A 20,855-nucleotide genomic window follows, 5' to 3' on the forward strand; every position below is an offset into this window, starting at 1 on the left:
CTGACACCCTTGTTACAGCCTCAAGGACTGCTTGTACATATCAGAGAGGGAGGATCTGGAGTGATAAAATAACCAGTTTCCGGGTCATGGGGAAGGATGTGGCCATTCCTCAAAGGCTCTGTGATGCAGGGATGGTGCAGTGCCATGGCACCAAGTGTCCCAAGGGCCTTCAGCATCATCCATGTCATCTGAGTGTGGGATGGAGGATGTTGCCTATGAGTCTGAGGAGCTTAGCTTATATTCCCTAAGATTCCTGGGTGCCTCTGCTGCTCAGAGCCCTCACTGGTGCTGTGCTCCCTTCAGAAGACATTTTCTGCCACACCTAGGCTGCTGCTGACCTGAGCCTTTTAACACATGGTCAAGGGAGAGGGACACCCTCACCAGAGGGACATGTCTGTGATAGGTGCAGTCCACCTTGCCCCAAACTGTGAGGAGGCTCAGTGTATAGGCTAGTCTACGTGAAGTGTGTGCTGTAAAGTCAGCATTGAGCATTGCCTGTGCTGTAATACCTGGACAGGAGATGTTTTGTGCAGGTTTTGGCATTAGTACCCCTGGCAGAGGGCTGCCTGCTGGAGGATCTGCATCCTCATTCCCTGCACTTCCTCTCCTCTCTGTGTTCCCAAGGGAAAAATCTGGTGAGGAAGCTTCCTGCAGGTAGATGTCAGCCAGGTATGTCTGGGAAGCTGCATTCAGGAAAGCACACTAAGTACAGTGTCACATAATCATGTGAATGATTTGGGTTGGAAGGGCCCTTACAGCCCATCTTTTTCTAACCCGCTGCCATGGGCAAGGACACCTTCTACTATCCCAGGTTGCTCTAAATCTCATCTGCCCTGAACACTTCCAGGGATGGGACAGCCACAGCTTCTCTGGACAACCGATGCCAGGGCCTCCTACCCTCATTTCCTAACATCCTAAGATCATGCATGAGCACATCAGAGACACCCAGAGCTCCTCTTCCTTTGTGCTGAGGCCCTCCATGGAAATATGTGAGGAATTGGGTGCTGCTGCTGTCTTGTTTTGCAGGAGCCCTGTACTTCCAGTCTCCTTGCGCTTCTTCATTCTGCACCTCCTTAACCACCCTCTTTCCATGGATACAGATCTGGCAGTCTCTTCTGTTCTTATAAGCCTTCATCAGTGGTTGATACCATAAGGATAAGGGGTTTTTTTTCCAGTTACTGCAAATTTCTGTCAGGCAACAGACAGCTTCTTTCTTGCAGATTTGACATAGGACGTCCCTGCTTTGGTACTGAGGTGATTTAATATGGGAAACCATGGGAGAGGGAGGCTTTTACCTAGGATCACTACAACATGGTGTCCTCTTACCTCTGGAGCTGCACCCACAGGGTATCCTGCTGGCTCCAGCCATTCCCACCATGGAGGAGAGAGTTCTCCCTGATCTAGGAGAGGGTGGGAGGAAGCTGCCGCCTTTGCTCCTCACTGTGTAGTTTTGGAGGGAAGCAGGATCTAGATCTCCGTACTGTTCATCTTGCTTTCCCTTGGGAATAAGAGGGACAGCTGCTCCCAGGTCCAGCTAGGTTGCGTTTCTTAGCAGTCTGGCTCAGATTCAGCGTGTTGAGTCTGTGGGACTTAACTTGCAGACGAGTTGTGCCGCCGGATCCCGCAGGGACGCTGGTTTTGAGGCACCAAGCTACTGTCACACACCCCAGCAGCTCAGTGCTGCTGCATCCAGAGAGGGCTGGTGGGTGTCCCAGCCAGCATGCTCTCTGCTGCTGTGTGGGAAGGTGTTTCACCCACCTCTCTTTGCTGATGATGGAATCTTGCACCCTCCTCTGAAGCCATTCCCAGTGGGAGGATGGAGGGTGGGAAGTGAAGCACTGGTGGGATGCAGGGAAGGTGACACCCAGCTCCAGCAGAGTCAGGTAGCAACTGTCTTCCTCCTCCTTGTCCCAGAGTGTGTGATCCCCTTCCCCTTCCCAGCCCGGAGCAGGATGCAGCCTTGGCAGTGTTGTGGGAAAACAGCAGAGCTCTGTCGTGTTGCCACTGCCAGCTCTAACCATGTTCCCTTGAATCTGCCCAGGTTTGGATGCCAGTCCCCCGGCCAGTACTCATGAACTCACCATTCCCAATGATGTAAGTAAATCCAAGTGCTTCCTTGGCATGTCTGTGTGTGCGTGTGTGTATACACATATATGTTTGTATATGCATACATAGATCTATGTATAAGCTGCTGCCATTTGACTTTGTTAGAGATTCCACTTCCCCATGATCCCTCATCCATGTGCAGTCTGTGGGGGATCAACCGGCAGCACAAAGCGCCCGCTGGACTTCACCCCATCGGTAGCTTCCCTAGGTACAATCCTTAATGCTCCATTTCCCTTTCCAAGTGGACTCGGTGCTCATGAAACATGCCCAGTTGACAGCACTGGGAGAGAGCTCCCATGACAGCCTTGAGGAAACTCTTAACTGCTTAATCAGGCTGTGGCGGGTCTGAGATGATGTTCCAGCTCAAGGGTAGTGACTGGGTGGAGTGGTGGGGAAGAGGAGGTAAGTAAGTGACATTTCCACTGCCACGAAGTGCCACACGAGTATCTGAAGGACAGTGCGTCTCAGTACTGCTGGCAAGCAGCTGTGGGGTCTGATAGGTGGAAGCTTTGTGGTAACATGGGTGGTGGACTGGGACACTGGCTGGGAGGAGGCGGGAGCCATGCTGTGTGGGGAGGAGGTGGGATGGAGAGCACGACACAGCCAGCACCTGGATCCACATGAACCTCACTTGCTTTTGGACTGGTTTCTATGGATTAAGACCCAATCTGCTTCAGTCAGGATAAGAGCAAGTGGAGGGATGACATCCAGTCTCTATTCCCATCTCCATCACTGACAAGCACCTTCAGCTCACCCTCATCAGGAACCTCTGAATGGGGTCTGTCAGCTGTTGCTCCTTCTCCCTGCTGTTCACCAGCAGCCAGCCGTGCCAGGGAAAGGCAGCGATCCCAGCGGCAACTGCCGGGCACCTCTGCCAAGACCTTCGTCCACCCAAGAGACATGGCAGTGCAAGAGTCTGTGAACACCTGCTGACCGAAACCCTTGGAGATGCTTTGCCAAATGACCACGGGAGGGATCTGCAGAGGAGCCCGTGGGGGCTGATCCCAGATCTGCTTCTGTCCACCCAGCAGGGACTTCTCTCCAGGAGGCTGCAGGGAGCTCTGCAGGCACTCCTGAGGTTCCATCAGCCATGTCTGCTCAGCATGGAGGACTGTAGCAATGAAGGCATCTTCAGGAATATAAAGAGACCCCTTGCAAAAGGACTCATGTAGGAGTAAAGGGTGGCAGGAGACCTCTGAGAACTCAGAAGCACTCGGAGCATTCATTTGCCAGAGACCCAGCTCTCACCAGACCTGGGAGGCATTAGATGTTATCACCTGCATCTTAAAAACTCCTCCTTAGCTCTCCCCATTGTTGTTTCAAAGGCTTTCAAACACCCTCGGCCACCCTCTTATGAAGGAGAGGACAGGTTTGGGTTCCTTTAAGAGTCACCAGGTGTATTATTATTGGTGTAGCTTGGAGTTGTGCTGCAGTGGAAGGAAATCTGATGATACCCATCTTGCTGTTCCTCTGACTGTCAGGAGAAACTTGAAGGCCATTCAACTTGGGTGTAGCTGAGCATCTGCCTAAATAGTTTGGCTCCTCAGGTCTCTCCAGCAGATTTCCATTTGCTGAAGCATCTCGGAGTTATTTCTGTGCTGTGAAGACCAGGATGGGCTGAACATCCCCCCACAGACCCTGGGACAGTGGCTGCCCTTCCAGTGTATATTCAAGTTCATATGGGATAAAAACCACCATGGCCGCCCCATGGTCTGACCAAAGGATCAGGGAATATTTGGAGGAGTAATCATCTCTACTTATACCATGCAGAAATCCAGCAGCTGCCGAGATGAACATCCCATGTATAAAATGCCCTTGGGAAAGAGCTCAAATGGCCAAAAAGGGCACACAGAGCACTTCATGCCTGTGTTGTTAGAGCTGGATATCCCTGTATGTGTTACCAAGCTTTGGAAATGCTTTGAGGGAGATGCACAGATGAGGAAAGACCACTGAAGAAATTTAGGCCACTGAGGACCATTGAGGAAATTCAAGGGATGAACAGTTGAGGAAATTCAAGCCTCCAGCTGGCTCTGATTTTTTCACAAGAGTAGGAAGGATGTGGTTTTTTTTAAGGTCCACCTTTCCTGTGGGTGCCACAGCTGTGTGGTGCTCTCCTGTGCCCGCTGGAACGCCACTGAATTGCACCAAAAGAGCTAGAGGGGGTAGCAGAGGTACTGAGGGTGTCCTACTGGGATAGAAGAAATGTGGGATGGGGTCACTACACCAGCTGAGTGGGCTCCTGGGGTTGGCCTGTTGCCAGGTAAGGCAGCAGGCTTGTTTCTTTGGATTTGTTGTGACTGGCAAGGGGATAAGTACCTGCAAAACACTGCCCATCCATTAAATAATGAAAATTATTATTACTGAAGTGAGCCCTCCTTGAAGCCCTCTGAGGTGCTGGGCACCATGTGCAGATAATGGAGATTCTTGCCCACAAGGAGCAGGCCTCTGGATGTGTCCTTGGAGGACCGTGCTCACGCGCTGGTAGGATTCACCCCGGGCTGTCCCTCTCCTGTTTTCATGAGCATTAAGGTCACTCTTGTCCCAGGTGTACTTGCATCCTGCCGGTGACTGCCAGAGCTGCCGCTTCTCAGACATTCCCTCCGTGCTTTCTTTCCTAGCTAATAGGCTGCATAATCGGACGCCAAGGGACCAAAATCAATGAAATTCGGCAGATGTCGGGAGCGCAGATCAAAATCGCCAACGCCACAGAAGGATCATCGGAGCGCCAAATTACCATCACAGGAACCCCTGCAAACATCAGCCTTGCGCAGTACCTCATCAACGCCAGGTGAGACCACCTCCCACCTCGGCCGATCGCGGCCCACCTCGGCCGATCCCATCTCGCCGGCGCGCTGGGAGCAATCCGTGCTTCCGGTGCCATGGGTCAGCAGGGGCTTCCCAAGGCCGGCTGGGATGGATGATGTCTTGCTGAGACCTCTGAGCAGGGACCAGATATCGCCAGCAGGACATCTCCCCCCAGCCGGCACTTTGGCTGGAGACCGCGAGCCGCCACGCTGCTGGCGGAGTGGCCACTGGTTGCGCCGGGCTCCTGCCCTTCCCGCCGCCTTCGCCAAAGGATTTTGCTCGCGGGTGGGCAAAGTTGCCGCCGTCTTTGCCTCTGGACGAGGCCGGGGATGGGGACAGGAGCAGAGCTGAGCCGGTGGCAGGGAGGCGTCACTTGGGAGCTGCTTGCTGGCGTCCCAGCATCGCTTACTGTTTTCCACGTGCTTCCAGGCCTCCCAAAGGCTTTTCTCCATTCAGTGAAAACAATCAGTCCAATAAACGCAGGACATGAGAACGGCCCGACTGCTTGCTTTCCATCATGAAAAACTTGGCACCGCAGGACTTCACAGGCGCCAAGGGTTCGCAGCACTGCCGCTGGCTGGGGGGAGACGCAGCACATGCCATGGGGGCCAAGGGCCAGCAAGGGCCTGCGAGGGTGGCATGCAGGGGAGGCATAGCTGCAGAGAAGAGCTGGGAATCTGCTTCGTGCAGGCAGCAAGCTGTGTCCAGGCTGCTCGCTCAGACCTGTTTGCCCGTGCCTGCAGACTCATGGAGAGCGAGTTTAAAGGGATACAGGACCTTCCTGGTAGCTTTGCGCCCGCCTGGCAGAGCCACTCAAACGGGCCCATCCGCCTGGGCAGGATTGATGCCGTGCCAACCCGCCGCCAGCCCCGGATGCACGCAGGAGGGAGGCTGCTGGCAGCGCCCTGAGGACGGGGGGCTGCTGGCGGCGACTCTGACACTTGTTGGGGTGTGGGCTGGGAGCACCGGTGAGGTCTGTATGTGCTTTCTCCTCCTTGCACCCAACCCACCCGAGCCCCAACCCGCAGTAGACCCCCGCCATCCCATCCCGCCCCGCTACCCCGCTGCCCATGCCCGTGGCACCTCTCCCCCTGCTTGGGCGAGGGACGGGGGCAGCCCCCCACCCACGGGCATGGCTGTGGCTTCCCCACAGACCCTTGCCAGTCCCCCCCTCCCCCCACTCCCCGAGACGGGAGAGAGAAAGAAAAGAAAAAGAAGCGCCTCTTAGCTGATGGGAAGGGCTAGCTGAGCTGCCCCCTGTGCAGAGGTGACCTGGTGGGGCTCAGCCTCTCCCGCAGTTTCCAAACCGGAGCAAAACAAAGCAGCCAGAGAAGCTGACACAGCTGCCTGTCCCCAGTGGGAGGGCCGCTGCTGGAAGAGAAGCTGTGCTCTGGGATGACTCCTGCCAGCACTTCTGGTGGGTGACACCCCTGCCATGACATGGTGACAGTAAAGGGCACCACCTGGCTGCATCGAGGAGAGGGGGAGGCAGCCAGCCATTACGCTGGCTCTGTGCTCCAGCCCCCTGTACCCTCCATGGGGGACCCTCAGGCCACCCAGCGATGCTCTGCCCACTCCGTCTGCGTGGGGTCTGGGCAAGAGGAGGAGCGCTACCCTGCAGGGTCTTCGTTTTCTTTTCTGCTCCGGTGATTAAGCACTTGTTTTTTGTCTCCCCCCTACCCCTCTCTCTGCCCCTGTCTATTCTAGGCTGACGTCTGAGGTCACTGGAATGGGCGCACTCTAATTTCCACCCACCATCCTCCACTCCGCACCACCTGACCCTCTCCAGCCACCGGCACTCCACCCAGCCTGTACTGCCTGTACATTTACAGTCTTTCCTTTGCCTCCACAGATACTCTTTTCTTTACTAACAAATACATATATATACATATGAACACACGCACGCGTATTCACACACTGGAAGGTTTCTTTACGAGCTCTTTGCTCTGTGCTCCCGAGGCTGCTCCCAAACTCTTTGGTTATGGTCCTTGTTTTCAGCATTACGGTGTTAATTCTTCGTCTGCTTTTTGGGGATGAGGGAGGGGGGAGGGGGGCACTGTTTTTTTTCTCTCACTGGCGAGACTGCAGGAGCTGGTGTGGTCTCTAGTCTAGCATAGCTACCTACACGTTTGAGTTGACATTGGCGGTACTTCCTGTAGCCTAAGGACATACATGATGCCACCCAGAGCTGTGCCTACTTCAGATGACTTAACTTTTCCCACCCTCCTTCCTTTGGTACTCCCCTTTGCTTGTCCTGGCTCACCTTCACCACCTCATGCCCCTGCCCTCAGGGCAAGGGCATATTTTTCACCCGTGTTATTTGGGAAGCAGAAGCCAAGCACGGTTCAACCCGCAGGCTTCTTTCTTGGAACATGGCATGGTCCAGACAAATCCTTTCTCCTGCTAAACTAAGGGAATCTCACACACACACACCCACATATACACACAAATGCTCATTTTTTTAAAACTAATGAGCACCTGAAAGTGGTAAGAACTCAGCTGTACAGGATTCACACCCCCCAGGGGCCTTTGAAAGCACTCTTTTGGCAATCCCCCATGAGCAAAACCATTGGACGATAGCTCAGGAAGCTCTGTGAGCTGGCTGTGTTTGTCACTGTTTGTGTTCAATAAATGTCTGTGCAGCTCTGGTACCGATGGGCTCTGACTGTTCTTCTCCTGGGTTGCCCCAACAATACCAGCCCCATCCTTCCCTCTGCATCCTTCCACACCTTTTTAGCTGCTTGGAGGGAAGGTGGGGGTTGTATGCACGAGTTCTCCATTTTTTATTATTATTATTATTATTATTATTATTATTATTATTATTATTATTATTATTATTATTATTACCGTTATTATTTATCATCAGCGTAATAATTTTTTTTTGTTTCATTTTTTTAGAGAAGGTCCCCATGACCAATGCACTTCCTGAGTGATTCCATGCTTATTGTTTGGTTTTTTTTTTCCAAAGGGAGAGTATTTGGCTTGCATAATCCTTTGGTTTTCCCTGAGATTAATTTATAAGTTGTGATGCGAAAACCATCATCTCTCACTGCCCCCTTGTCTGGATGGATCTGCCATGTCTGTGCCCCACACCCTTCTCTGAGACCCTCTCTGCCCAGCCCTGCTTCTGCTTCCAGACTTTTCTTCTCTCTCTTGCCTCTCTAACAGGGAAATGTACATTTTTCCATCTGTTACTTCCTGACTGTCTCTTTTCCTGGATTGCAAATGAGGGGACCATGACACACCATGTCCCCAGACAGCTGAAGCAGCCACACAGTACATTTTTGCACTGTACCACATGGGAAACACATTGTTTTTCCAGGTGAGCCCCAAGACTTCCTGGCCTTTCCCTCCCTTCAACCCTCAGTACCAGCAGGCACCACAGGCAGCTCCCCACCCTTCTGCCAGGATGCTGGGCCACTTCTCCTGTCTCCAGCACTGCCTGCTCAGCACTCACACAGGCTGTGTCAGCAATCCCTGCTGATGCCACTGCATTGGTGGAGCCAAAGATGGGCAGGGGGCTGTGGGCACCAGCAGGGAGCTGGTAGGAATGAGAGCATGGCCCAGGAGCCCAGAAAGGTGAAGGCAGTGCCACTGAGCATCGGGGTTTGTTCTGCCCAGGTGTCCCAAAACCTGGGCATGCTCAGCTCTCCAGAGCATTCCAAGCTTCTTTGCTTAAAGGTGCTCCCAGATCCCCCAGAAGGTGCTTTGCTGCCTGTCTCCAACCCCTTGCCCTGCTCTCCCTGGAACTTTGGGTTCCGCTGTGCCTTTTTGGTGGCCCAGCAGCCACACACATTCAAGACCATCCCCTGGTTCCCCATCCAGGGGAGTACGGGTGCTGTGGGGAGTGCTCAGGGGCTCAGGTGGAGCCTTTGCTGGCACCTCCCCCGTGTATTTATGCTGATGCTCAGGTTGGAGGGAGGCAGGCACCAAACGGGGCCTACTCCAAGTCACCAACTGGCCAGCAAAGCACAGAACCACCTGCCAAAATGGTGAGTCAGCTGTGGGCAAGGGGCACTCCTCATCTTCTCCTGTTCCTCACTCTGCTTTAGACCAAATGCTTTTCCTGCTGGAAGAATGAGATATCTGTGTGTGAGACCCAGTGAAAATAACCACCCCGGTGCCCTGGGGTGTGAGTCACAGCAAAAGCTCCACATCCCACTGCCACCACCCTCCATGGCAGCCTGGGGTACTGCCCACTCAGAGAGGGATGGTGCACAGAGGAAGCCAGCCCATCCTGCCGTTCTCAGCTCTTCTGTGGGGCTGTAGGACAAGCTGGAGCATGAGGAGAGCTTCTTCACCAGGTGATGGAGGCATAGTAGCAGCAGAATCACGTTGACCAAGACTGAGAAATCCACCCAAGGCCAGCAAGGCTGTGGGATTCAGACACCTGGGGAAGGCCGAGGAGCGTGACAGCATCCTGGACACAGAAATGGCTTTTCACAGTGCCTGCAGATCACAGCTGCCCTGAATTCCTCTGCTCTCTGCGTGCACTCCCCGTGCTGTTCCCCACCTCCACTGAGACAGCCCTGCTCAAAATAGCAGATGCCAGATTGGGTCTTCCAGATGCAGCCAAGCTCAGGGGCTGCTGCAGAGAGGGAGCAGACTGCAGCAATACCTCCGCACCCATCCCCATGCCAGCAAACCCACGGATAACATCCCCCTCTCGGTACCATTCCCACCCCAGCTCCCTGCCAGGCATCCATCACCCAGCCAGGCTGTGGAAAACCACCCCCGGAATAGGTGGTGAGGGAGAAAAGGCTGGATATGAGCATTGTTCTGGCATCAGGCAGGTGTCTGAGATGTATCAAGGCTTGAGCTGCCATAAGGATCTGCGGTAGAAGGAGTGCTCCAGGGAATGCTGGATGCGGCCACAGGGGGACAAGAAAATCCAAGCAGCAGCAATCACCTGGGTCAGCTCACAGGAGCACTGCACAGTCATGGAATCAGAATATCCTCAGATGGAAGGGATCCACAAGGATCATTGAATCCAGTTCCTGATCCTGCAGAAGGCAACCTGAAGCATCCCTCCTTCTGGCATTCACTTTGACTTCACAACTTTTCTTTGGAGGGCACATTGCCAAGGCTGTTTTGCAAATTTAAAAAGAAAAAAAAAATAAATTGTAGTGTGATGTGGGAATCAACTTATTCATCATCATAAGGGCTTGAGCGAGGTTTGGAGAAAGAGGTGTTGAAACCATTGCAGCATCTCCTGGGAGCATGTTGATGACAACAAGGATAACAGCAAAATCACAAGGATTTTGTCAAACTCAGCTTTGATTTCTTTGGGATGACTCAAAAGGAGATTTGCTACTTTCTTTGGAAGGATCCTCAATGTTTTGCTTTGATTTGTGATAGGTCTTGGGTTTCCATTTTGGATGAACTTCAAATACTGTGATGATACATCCACAGCCATGCCACTGGGAAGAATCTCTAATATTGGAGTGAATATTCAGTACAAGGTGAACATCCCAATTAATCAACTTTAATAGCTTTAATACATTGCTTTTCTCTCCCAAAACAATGCAATGTTATCCAGCCGGAACAATTCAACATTTCTGGAAGTGACCAACTCAGCCACGCTGTTTAGGAATGAGTTATTTAGGGGGATATTTTGACTTTGACTGGAAAGTGTTGGTCCAATGCCTCCCCCTACCCCTGGAGTGTGGGGGTCTTGATCAGAGAGGGGCCAGTTGAGGTCTGTGTTCAGCACCTTGGCCTCAGCCAAAGGTCCTCATTCCCCCTGCATATCCTTGTTGTGCTCCCAAAATTGTTTGGAGTATTGTTTTGTGCATTTTTTTTTTTTTTTTTTTCTAGACTGTATTTGCAAATCTAGTACAAAATAAGGCTGAAAAAAATAGACCATTTCCCCTAAGGGAAAGTGACTTTCACTGGGGAGACTCTTTAAATTTCATACTCTCTTTGAGCTGTTATTCCGGTGTTTGCTATTGTATCCATGCTAGTCACTTTTAATTATGCTAATTCCCAGTTTATGCTCCATTAGCAAGGGAAATGTCCTGCCTCCGGTGCGGGCAGAGGTAGAGTTGCTGGGGGATCTCTGCGTGGTGTGGCAGGGATGAATGCTTAACCCCATTTTCTCCTTGGCCACAGGGATGGAAGGCATCTCCCCTAACCCTGCTTGGCTGCAGTCCCCTGCCCCGGGGGGGCAGCCTGTCCCCAGCCCTGGGCTGGTCACTAGATGTCCCCATCGCCCAGCTTTTCATGGATGCATCCACAGCCACGCCAAGATGTGGGCGGCACTGGGATGTCCGCTGCTTCTAGCCACTGCTCCGATGCACGCAGAGGACATCCCGCGCTGTTGGAAAGGGAGTGGGCTTGTGTGTGTGTCCCTGACACTGGTGATGGTCAGTGACATCCTGCCAGCGGGTGGCTGGCACCGTGCCCCTCTGCAGGAATGGTCCCATCAGTGCTGGGACCTTCACGGAGCCAGCCCACATGGGCAAGGATGTGTGGTGAACATCTCCTTGGCCATGGGTGGCACAAAGCCACCTCCTTATGCTGGCCATAGCCCACTTGGTCTGGCAGAAGGATAAGGTTTTGATGGAGAGGTCTCAGGGGTCTCCATCCATGTGGTCCCCAGGGAGGCATTCCCAAGCTGGCTGCTCTGTGCCCTGGCTGGCAGCAGGAGCCTCTGCGGCTGCTGGAATGACTTGCAGAAATGTCAAGGTCTCTGTGCAATCCCCCTGCTCCCATGCTGGATGTTACAGGGAGCTGGGACTTTGCTGAAAGGGATATTTTTGCTTTCCCTTCAAAAGGAATGCAGCTGCAGATCCTGATCTGCTGTGGTGTGCAGCAAGCTGCAGGCCCCTGTCCAAAGGGTAACGTGGCAGTGACTTTTAGGAAGTACTGAATGTACCAGATGTGCAACTTCCTCCACTCCAGATGTGCAGCCCCCCTCCCACTCTGCCCTAGCAACCATTGTCCTGCAAAGGGGAAGATGAGATTCCAGATCGCTCCAAAAGCATCCCGCAGACCAAATACAGCCAAGTGCAAAGCCAGACTGGCTCTGGATTCCCACACTTGTGTTTAGGCAGTTCACCACAGTGATGTCTCTTCCCAGAAATTATGATCACTCTGCACATGGGGAACAAAACCAGCCAGGAGATGGGGATGAGGATGGAGCAACGTGAGGAGTCTTTGGGTGTGAGCCCCACACTGAACTGTGGCCTGTGGCTGATTTAGAGGACACACATGCTGTTTCCAGAATGAACTGCTTTGATCCCGAAAGGATAGGCCGGGATGTGCATGAGGACTTGAATATTTGAAAAACACTTGGAGTGCTGTGTCCTGGTTCCCTGCAGGCAGTGTCACTATTTGTCCCTGGAGAAAGCCTGTGTCTGAGAGCATTTGTGTCTGGATCAAACGGGATGAGAAGCCCTTGGCTCAGGAGCTTCTCCAGGTTTTGTTGTGTCTGATGCGACTGGGTGGCACAGGATGCCCCACAGGAGCGTGGGCATGGTGGGGATGCTCTGTGGAAGTGTGGGCACAGTGGTGATGGGCCAGCAGCCAGCTGGCAGCGTGGCCAGGCACACAGAGCGCCGAGAGATGGGACAGCATTGCTCTGGAGCTCAGGACTGTGTGCACAGCTTGGGAACAAACCACAACAGATACCAAACAGGATTTCCCAGAGCAAAGAGGAGCAGGCCATGATGTGCTCACCCAAAAGCAGTCAGTTAGCAGTGTGGAGGGTTTTTTGCTGGAGAACATTGCAGTGATTTAACTTGAGGCTGCTGCTGCAGCTGCTGCTGTGGTTTTCCCAAGGGATGCTGCCCTGTGCTACCAAACACGCAGCCATGCTCCCAAATCTCTTCCAGGAGTGCTGCAGTAAAAAAAAAGCCAGTTAAAAATGCAAACCCAGAGAAACTGCCATCTCTATGCTTAAAACAAATCTTCACTTGCAGACTAAAATTTATTCTTGCTGCAAGTAGACCTCCCCTCCACATATTTTGTGCTGAAATGTGATTTCCAGAGGCAGAGGAGGGTGCAGTGCAGCACCAGGCAGAGGCTGTAGGGGATGTGTGCCCTTCCCCAGTGCTCTTCTCTCATCTGCCCATTAACCCCAACTCAGCAGTGCCCTTGCCCATCTCCCCCAAATCTTGCTGAAGGCGTCCAGCAGAACCAGCTCTCCACAGTCACCATCCCTGCAGCCATGGGTCTGTAGGGCAGAGAAAGGGCAGATCCTCAGCCTGGCAACAGCCTCAGTGTGTTCAGATGGCTTCTCTGAAGCTCCCAAAAATCCTCTCTCAGCCCTCAGTGAGAGTTCATGAGGCAAATGCAGCACTCTGGGCAACCAGCTAGGCTCACCTGGCAGCCCAGCTCACGCTGGATGTATTTGGTGTGAGCTCTCATGGAAAAAAAGGGAGGTTTGTTGACGTGTAGCAGAGCTCTGTGTGGGTATGGCTCCTCCAGCTTGGCTTTTTGGGGTGTGAGTGATTTCAGCATCACTCTGGAGAGCTGCTTGGGGTGTTGAAGCAGCCTCATGTTTGTGCAGCCCAGGAGGCCAGGAGGCACCAGTACTGGAGCCTTGGCTGAGCACTGACCATCTCCCTCGCTTGCCCCCAGCTCTGCAGACCCTGACCCCCACGGGAGGAACACCTTCCCTGCCTGACTGGAGCGCTGCAGCCGACCCAGTGCCAGTGGCTGATGCTTGAGCCCTCTCCGAAGATGTTGCCGGCTTCCCACCAGCTTCTCCCACTCCTTCATGGCATCCTTGGGACCACTGTCCGAGCCCCCGGCCCACAGCTGCCCAGAGCCCGCTCCCTCGGCCAGGGCACAGGGCAACAGCAGGCTCGGGGGGCTGGGGCAGCAGCTCTCAGGAGGACAGCAGCTTGCAGCCAGCGTGTGGCGGTACCCACTGCGAGCCAGCGCTTCCCACCGCCCCTTCTGCGCTCCCTCATCGCCCCTCACACCCCTGCCGCTTTGCGATGTATTTCGTGGCTTATCCGTGTCATTGCAATAAAGCTTTTGTTGCTTGAGGTGCCCTCCGTGGTGACTGGGACGAGGCTGGCACCCACAGGGAGAGGGGTGGGGTGCTGGGGGTGCCCCCGTAGCACAAAGGCCTCAGTGCCCCTGGAACGGTTAATGGGGAAACTCAGCCCGTGAAGTAGACCGTGGTTTGGAAAATGGGCCTCAGAGCCCTGGCTCCACTCAGCATCAGGAAATGATCCCACATGGGAGCAGGGCTGCCAGGACAGAGGGGGAACGGGACAGGGGGAGCACTGCAAAGAGAATCCAGAGTGTTCCCGAAAGGCAGTGACAACCGGGATTCATTATCCATCAGGAGACGTGTTTATAACAAGTGAGTCACTGCTGGGCCCTGGGAGCAGCCCAGCAATCCGGGCGCTGCCAGCAATCCAGATGGGATACAGGCTCCCCATCCAGCCCCACACAATGGCAGCTCTCTAACATGTCCCACCAGCCTGCCACGTGCCAGCCCTGCTGGACCTTGGAGCAGCCCTGGTGCTATTTTTGGACACACTGGGGCATGGTTTTTCTCTGGGATGCCTCCTTTCTACCCGAGAAGAGAAGCCAGAGCGCTGCCCCAGCTCTGCATGTTGCCCTGGTGCAGTGAGGGTCTCCATCTCCAGCCCATCCAGCCCTGGGCTTGACACACATCCAGGAGAGGCCAGCACTGCCTGCCCAGACCTCTGCCCTATGTGGAAACAAAGGCAAAAAAGCTATATTAAACTTTTTTCTCCATCTGGAATTATATTTTCTGAGTGAACATCACCCCTGCTCACATTTGGCCCTGCAAAGGGGCTGTAGGCAGGCAGGCAGGGCAGTTCACCCTTCTTTACACCCTTGCTCAACCCTAGGGAGCAGCAGCCCTAAATCTCTGTGGAGTCTGAAAGTCATCCTTTCCCTGTTTGTGCCACCTCTGACATGCCCTTGGCTGGGGTGCCCAGCCCTGCTCCTTGACAAGCTCCAGGCCTGTGGCAGTCACTTTTGACTAAAAAACAGGTTTTCTGGTTTTCGCCTGCCCAGGAATTGGTTGTATGCTTTCACTTGGAGAAAAGCCCCTGTTGCTGTTCCCATCCTGTTCCCAGAGCAGCAGCGCCAGACCACCCCAAAACCTGGTCACCAACCAGGAGCAATGCTCTGGGAAACGTGGCTCAGGGGTCCTTTCCCACCTTCCTGCAAGCCCTGGGCCATCCTCAAAGCACCTTCCGTGGCCTTTGCTGAACTGGAAGACTTTCCCTGAGCCAGAGCCAGCCCAGGGTGGGAGCAGCCCCAGGGAAGGAGTCAGTGGGGCTGTGTGTGCAAACACCCCCAAAGGTTGTTTTGCCACCCATCCCAGCAGAGGGCTTGAATACCTGCCAAGGCTGCAGAGGTGGGATGCAGAGGGATATGAACCACCTGCATGCAGTGGCTTACCCTCTGCAGGACTCATCAGCTGCAAGAGGAAGCTTCTGTGCCCCACTGGAGGCGTTTAAGGGTGCAGAGGCCCCACAGTCCCATCCATTTTATCCATCCCTTTGTGCTGGCTGCAGCTCTGTGGCTTCCTGCTGAGAGGGTGAGTGTTTGGAGATTAAAACAGCCTGTTTACCTTTGGCTGTGCCTCTAAAAAATAATAAACTTGCAGGGGGTGGGGAAGGAGATGCTTATCTTTACACCCTGCTGTGATTCCCCTGGCTGCAGCTTGTGCTGGGATCTGCTGCATGGAGCAGAGGAAATAGGCTTGAGGAGAGCAGTCCTAGAACCATGGGGTGGTTTGGGTTAGAAGGGACCTTAAAGACCATCTTATTCCACCCCCCTGCCGTGGACACCTTCCACTATCCCTGCCCAGCCTGGCCTTGGACACTTCCGGGGATCCAGAGGCAGCCACAGCTTCTCTGGGCACCCCGTGCCAGGGCCTCACCACCCCCACAGGGAAGGATTCCTTCTATATATCCAACAAAAACCTACTTTCTGTGTAAAGTCATTCACCATTCTCCATGGTGAGATGGTTTGCCTTTGCTTCTCGTTCTGTAGAAGATCCAAGGAAGATGCTTGGCACTGCTTGGAGTGGGCTGGGAAGGCATTCTTGCCAGGAAGGGTGGCTGCCTTGTTTCATCCTTCTAGGAAAAGGCTGCAGCTGGATCTGGCTCTGGTATGGAGGGAACTGGGCTGCATGCCTTGCTGCATCCTGGGAGCTCTCTGGAAGGGCACAGACACACGCGGAGCCTGGATGGCTGCTGGGGTGGTAAAATTAACAAGTATGAACATGCATGCTTAATAAAAAGGGGAGCAGAAACAACCTGGGAAGGGGCTACTGGAGACCTCTGGGAGTTTGCTAGACACTGCAAGCTCCTGGGCTGGGGTGGATCATCCCCATGGAAAACTATGGAAAGGATCCGGCTGCCTCTGTGCTGCGCTGTGCCAGGAAGCCAGCTGAGATATGCAAAGGGCAGCCAACAAGGAAGATGCTTTCTCCATCCTTCACAAGGCTTTGGGGTCTAATGCCTTCATGCACACGGATGCAGGGTGGGGCTGCAATCCACAGAGGAGGAAAAGCAGGTTTCCAACCCATGCTGCTCATCCCTGGGCAGCTTGGTGCTGCAGGCTGGGCTCTGGTAGCATGGGGCTAGAACCAGCGCTTGCAGTCCCCCTAGCTGGAGGCAGCACCGTGTCTGGCGGCTGCTCAGCTGTTCCTCGAGCATCTGGGGCCTGCCTTCTCCAGGGAACATGTGCCCAGCCTGGCAGGCACTCTCCACTCCCTGGGAATCGCCCACACCCCGCCTTTTAATTGCAGAAGGATGGAAAATATTCCCTGCTCAGCTGCTGGTGGGGTTAGTGCGTTTTTCCACCCGTTTTTCCTGGATGTGCTCCACAAGAGGGGGCTCCTCTGTCCCCTGTCCCTCCAGTGATGACCCCAGGGCTGAAGGTGGCATGTCCCAGGCTGCTGCCTTTTCTCCAAGAACAGGAAGACAGTGCAGGTGTTGCTGATCTTTCCAGTTTGAGCCAGTTTTGTTCCCAAACTATGATGTTCCCAACTCCCCAGACTCCACACTTTGGGCTGTTTCTATTTTCTGAGGAGATGGAGGTGGGGGGGAAGCCCTAGAAGTGAATTTTCCTTCAAGCCTCCACTGTGCAACAGAAGAAGAGAGTGAGACTCTTTGACTGTGGGGTATTCCAAATGTGTGACGTCCTGGCATCCTGTGGCTCCCCCGTGAGTTGAGGATCCCTGCAAGAGCTGGGGAGGCCCAGGAAAAGGATCCTGAAAGCGTTATCTCCTCTCCTCCAGCTCCCACGCCGTATCCGCAACCTCCTCTCTCATTTGACCCTCTCATCTTCCCTAAGAAGCTGAGCCAAGCTTTCCCACAGACCCAGACAGCCATTAGGGGAATATTATTACCAGATGGTTTGTTTTTTTCCATAAGAACAGAGGCCAGAGTGAAGTAATGGGGAAAACATTAACCCAGCACGCACCATCCTGGGTGTGGGGATGTGGATTTGCTGCTGGAGCCATGCTGTGTCCTGGCTGTGCCAGCACGGAAGAGATCTGCAGTGTGGGCTAGAGGGGGATGCTCACACCCTGGATGTGCTGGATGGATGGGAGCTGGAAATCCCTGCTGGAGTGGACGTGACCCCCTGACGTGGCTTGGGAAGGGAAGAGTGTAGCCCCAAACTGTGCTGGAGGGGAGGGAAGGCTCCCCCCAGCCAGCTCAGCCGCAGCTGGCACACAGCACAGCAGGGAAGTTCACACCGGGTCAGCGGCTCGGAGAAGCACCATGGCCCAGCTGGGCCGTGTCTTCCGGCATGGCTTTGAGCCCTTGGCAAGGAAAGGGTGCCAGGGGGACGCTTCGTAGGACTGTCGAGGCATTTGGAAGATGTGTTGTCTCTTCCACTGGGTGTTTTTGCAGGTGGGAGGATGCCAGACCCTCCTCAGGTGCTGCCTAGGCCCACTCTGCCATGGTGAGATTCTCCCAAGGCACCTCTGGGAGAGGTGATGTTATCCTGCTCAGAGGGATTTCTCTGCTGCCTCCTCCTGCAGAGATCCACTGTGGGAAGCTGAATTATTATGTGCAGAAGCACCACAAACCACGTTCTTTCCAGTGGGCTCACAGCATGGCTGCTCCAGTGGTGCAGGACTGAGCATGGAGATAGGGAGGACACTGGGATGGAGGCTGAGACAGACACCTTGAGGTCCTACAGCCAGTCTGGGGAGCTGCTGCAGCCCCTGGTAACCAGACACATGGGAACATCCATCATCTCGAACATTTCTATCACTAGCTCCATCACGTCCCCAGCAGTGGGGGAAGGTGACAAAGATGACTCAGGCAGCTGGCAGGGCACTGGTGTGCTTTGTGTGGTTACAACCAGGAAAATTTCGGTGTTCCCTGACTGGGGCATCTCCCAGCACTATCTGAGGGGACAAAGTAGCCCCAGCTGCAACCTGGTGCTTGGTCCTTCTCTGCTTTCCAAAGCACCCTTTGGTTCTGTATGTACTGATGGGTTCAATCCTGGCTTTTCCAATGGGAATTAATTTCAGCTCCTTTCCATGTTTCCTATGTTAGCACAATTTTCCATTTCCAAGTGGATTTGATTAAAGAGAAGAAAAGGTTACATCAAAGAGTTAATATCAGAAAAACAGAGCAAACTCATTCTGTTCTCAATCTCTGGGAGGAGAAGAAGCAAAAATTCTGTCCTGAGTGCACTTTTTTTTATTTTTTCAGCACCCAGTTTGGTCTGGAATGGGACTGGAAGTTTAGTGCTGTGCTGTGGGGAAGGGGAACACCCATCCCCTGGGGAATATAGGCACTCTGGAGGTGCCTTGCCCATCTTCATAGCACTCCAGAGGGAGGCTGATAGAGGAGGTCCCCTGCCCCTGTCAGGGGAGACAGAGCCATAGGGCTCAATGTCCCTGGCCTTACCTGAAGAGGAAGGGAATGGGGATATCCTCCACAGGCACGTGTTGTTGGATTTTGGGACACGATGGCATGCTGCTAGTCCCAGTGACTTGGGAGCAGATTTTTTCCTGCAAAACTAGCCCACACTCTTCCAAGGAAATGGCAGTTCAATGTCCTGGGGACACTGCTAGCTGTTGGGAAAGCCACAGACCTGGGAAAGACAATGACTTAAAATGCTTTGGAAGGGAGACAACACCCCAGTCCAGCAATCCGGTCAGATGCTCCTGGGACATTGTGCTTGATGACAGCCCTGGAGGGCCAGGCACGGCTCCAGGCAGGGACTGGGGTCCCCAGAGGGGTGGGGGGAGCTCCCTGGGGCACATGGGGTTTGACAGGCTGCAGCTGCTCAGCGCCTTGTATGGTCAGCAGGCGCCTTGCACAGGCCATACCACAATCATTAAGTCTTTGCTGACACGGCCAGCTGGCCTCCAGCTTGCTCCAGCTCTGCAGAGCTGCTCCCAAAAGGGGTTTGCTTTTCCCTGCCCACAGGCAGGGGGAGGTAGGCTCTTCTTCTGCTTGGGATATTCCCCTATGAAGGAAGGGGAGTGAGGAAGGGAGAAAGCTAAGAGGAAATGACTCTGCTGAGCTGATGCATGAAGACAGGTCCCTTCCCAGCAACCCCTTTCTGGCTGGTTTTCAAAATCCCAGCAGAGTTCCCTTATGGTAGCCCGAGGAGGTGTGTTGGTAAAGCCATGAAGTGTCAGGCAGCAGGACTTGTCCCTGGGCACGCTCGTTCTCTGGGACAGCATCTTCAGTAGGTTTGAGATGTTGTGAAAATTTGCCTTGCGGTGCCCTCCTATCCTGGTGCCACCTGTGCAGCCTGGCAAAGCCCACACACCTCAGTGCCTGGGTGGCTGGTTGGATTTGATGATCCTTGATGGTCTCTTCCTACTCAGATTATTCTGTAAATTAGTGTTGGAGCTAAAATAAAGGTGCCTGAAGTTTTTTGGGTTCATGAGGCTTCAGTTCAGCACAGTCTGCAGATTATTTTCTGCTGGATTTGGATGCTGTTTATCCAAAGAGTCGTTATTTGATGTGTCTGCCTGTGTAGAGTGGACAAGCTCCTTCACTGTTTTAACTTGTAATCAGTGGAGCTTCTGGGTTCTTCTGAGTTGTCACAACTTGGGGTGCCAACAGGCAAACCTCCAACATTTCCTCCTGACCATCCCCACAAAGATGCTGTCAGATGACAGGCAGGGTGACAGAGGTGGCAGTAGCCCTGCAGGGTCCCCCAGTGGGACAGGTCTCCTGCTGCCTTCCTGCCAACAGCCTGGGAACAAACAGTTTGTGCCTGCTGGGCTTGTGTTGTTGACTCTTTGCTCTTTGGAGCCATCAATGTTTTATTTAATGACAGCTTTTGGTGCCCTCCTGTGCTTTTGGGAGCAAGTTACAGCTGTAGCTGTACTGGAGTCAGCCCTAAGGTATTTCACCTCTTCCCCCAACCCTCCATAGCAAATAATGTTCCCACTGTGATGGGGGGTTTGACAGGACCTGGGACTTCTCCAGCACTGTCTCCAGCTCTGGCCATAAAGAGTAGATAGTAGATACCACCTTGGGGTGCCTTGCCGTAGAGGTCCTCAGGCTCTCCTGCCATCTTACAGAGTGGGAAGATGCTCATCTCCAGATATCCCTAAGGAGTTGTGCTCCTGCATCTACCTCCTGGCCTTGACAGCTTTGATGCGTTCCTAACTCCCTGCTCTGAGCGTGGCCCTGGGGAGAAGGGCTGTTCCTACTCTGGGGTGCCCCTGGGGGTTCCTCCTCAGGAATAAGCCTCTCCTGCTCCTGACTGGCTTGAGCAGAAAGCCCTGAAAGTCAGGGAAGAAAGCGTTTCTCCAAAAATGCTGTGCCTCCATGGTGCCCCCATGCCTGGGCCAGGTTCAGCTGTGCCGCACAGTGGGGACTCCCCTGGCAGAACTCAGGCCAGCTCTTGTACAGGTTGGGATGTGATGGGAATGTCTGTCCCCCTGTTGCAGCTTTCTTGGCCCAGGAGCTGAGAGAAAAGTGCTGGCAGGAGCCCCAAGCCCCGCTGTTGAG

General features: G+C 53.8%; 1 protein-coding gene across 20 annotated transcripts in view; it reads left to right on the forward strand.

Moving 5' to 3' along the window:
• PCBP3 (poly(rC) binding protein 3) overlaps positions 1-13,897 on the forward strand; it is a 54,452-nt gene extending 40,555 nt beyond the window's left edge. For 11 of the 20 annotated variants that reach the window (XM_058840251.1, XM_058840260.1, XM_058840256.1 and 8 more), the window contains 3 exons: positions 2,042-2,094; positions 4,725-4,894; positions 13,495-13,897. In XM_058840251.1, the coding sequence (XP_058696234.1) occupies positions 2,042-2,094; positions 4,725-4,894; positions 13,495-13,540 (269 nt within the window). In that variant the 3' untranslated portion in view covers positions 13,541-13,897. Of the gene's footprint in view, positions 1-2,041; positions 2,095-4,724; positions 4,895-6,618; positions 7,556-13,494 lie in introns of those variants that run through there. The other 9 variants (XM_058840257.1, XM_058840262.1, XM_058840259.1 and 6 more) reach the window with 4 other exon arrangements.
• The last annotated feature ends 6,958 nt before the right edge of the window (positions 13,898-20,855 follow it).

Source organism: Poecile atricapillus, chromosome 5 (genome assembly GCF_030490865.1).
Source record: "Poecile atricapillus isolate bPoeAtr1 chromosome 5, bPoeAtr1.hap1, whole genome shotgun sequence".
Taxonomy (NCBI): domain Eukaryota; kingdom Metazoa; phylum Chordata; class Aves; order Passeriformes; family Paridae; genus Poecile; species Poecile atricapillus.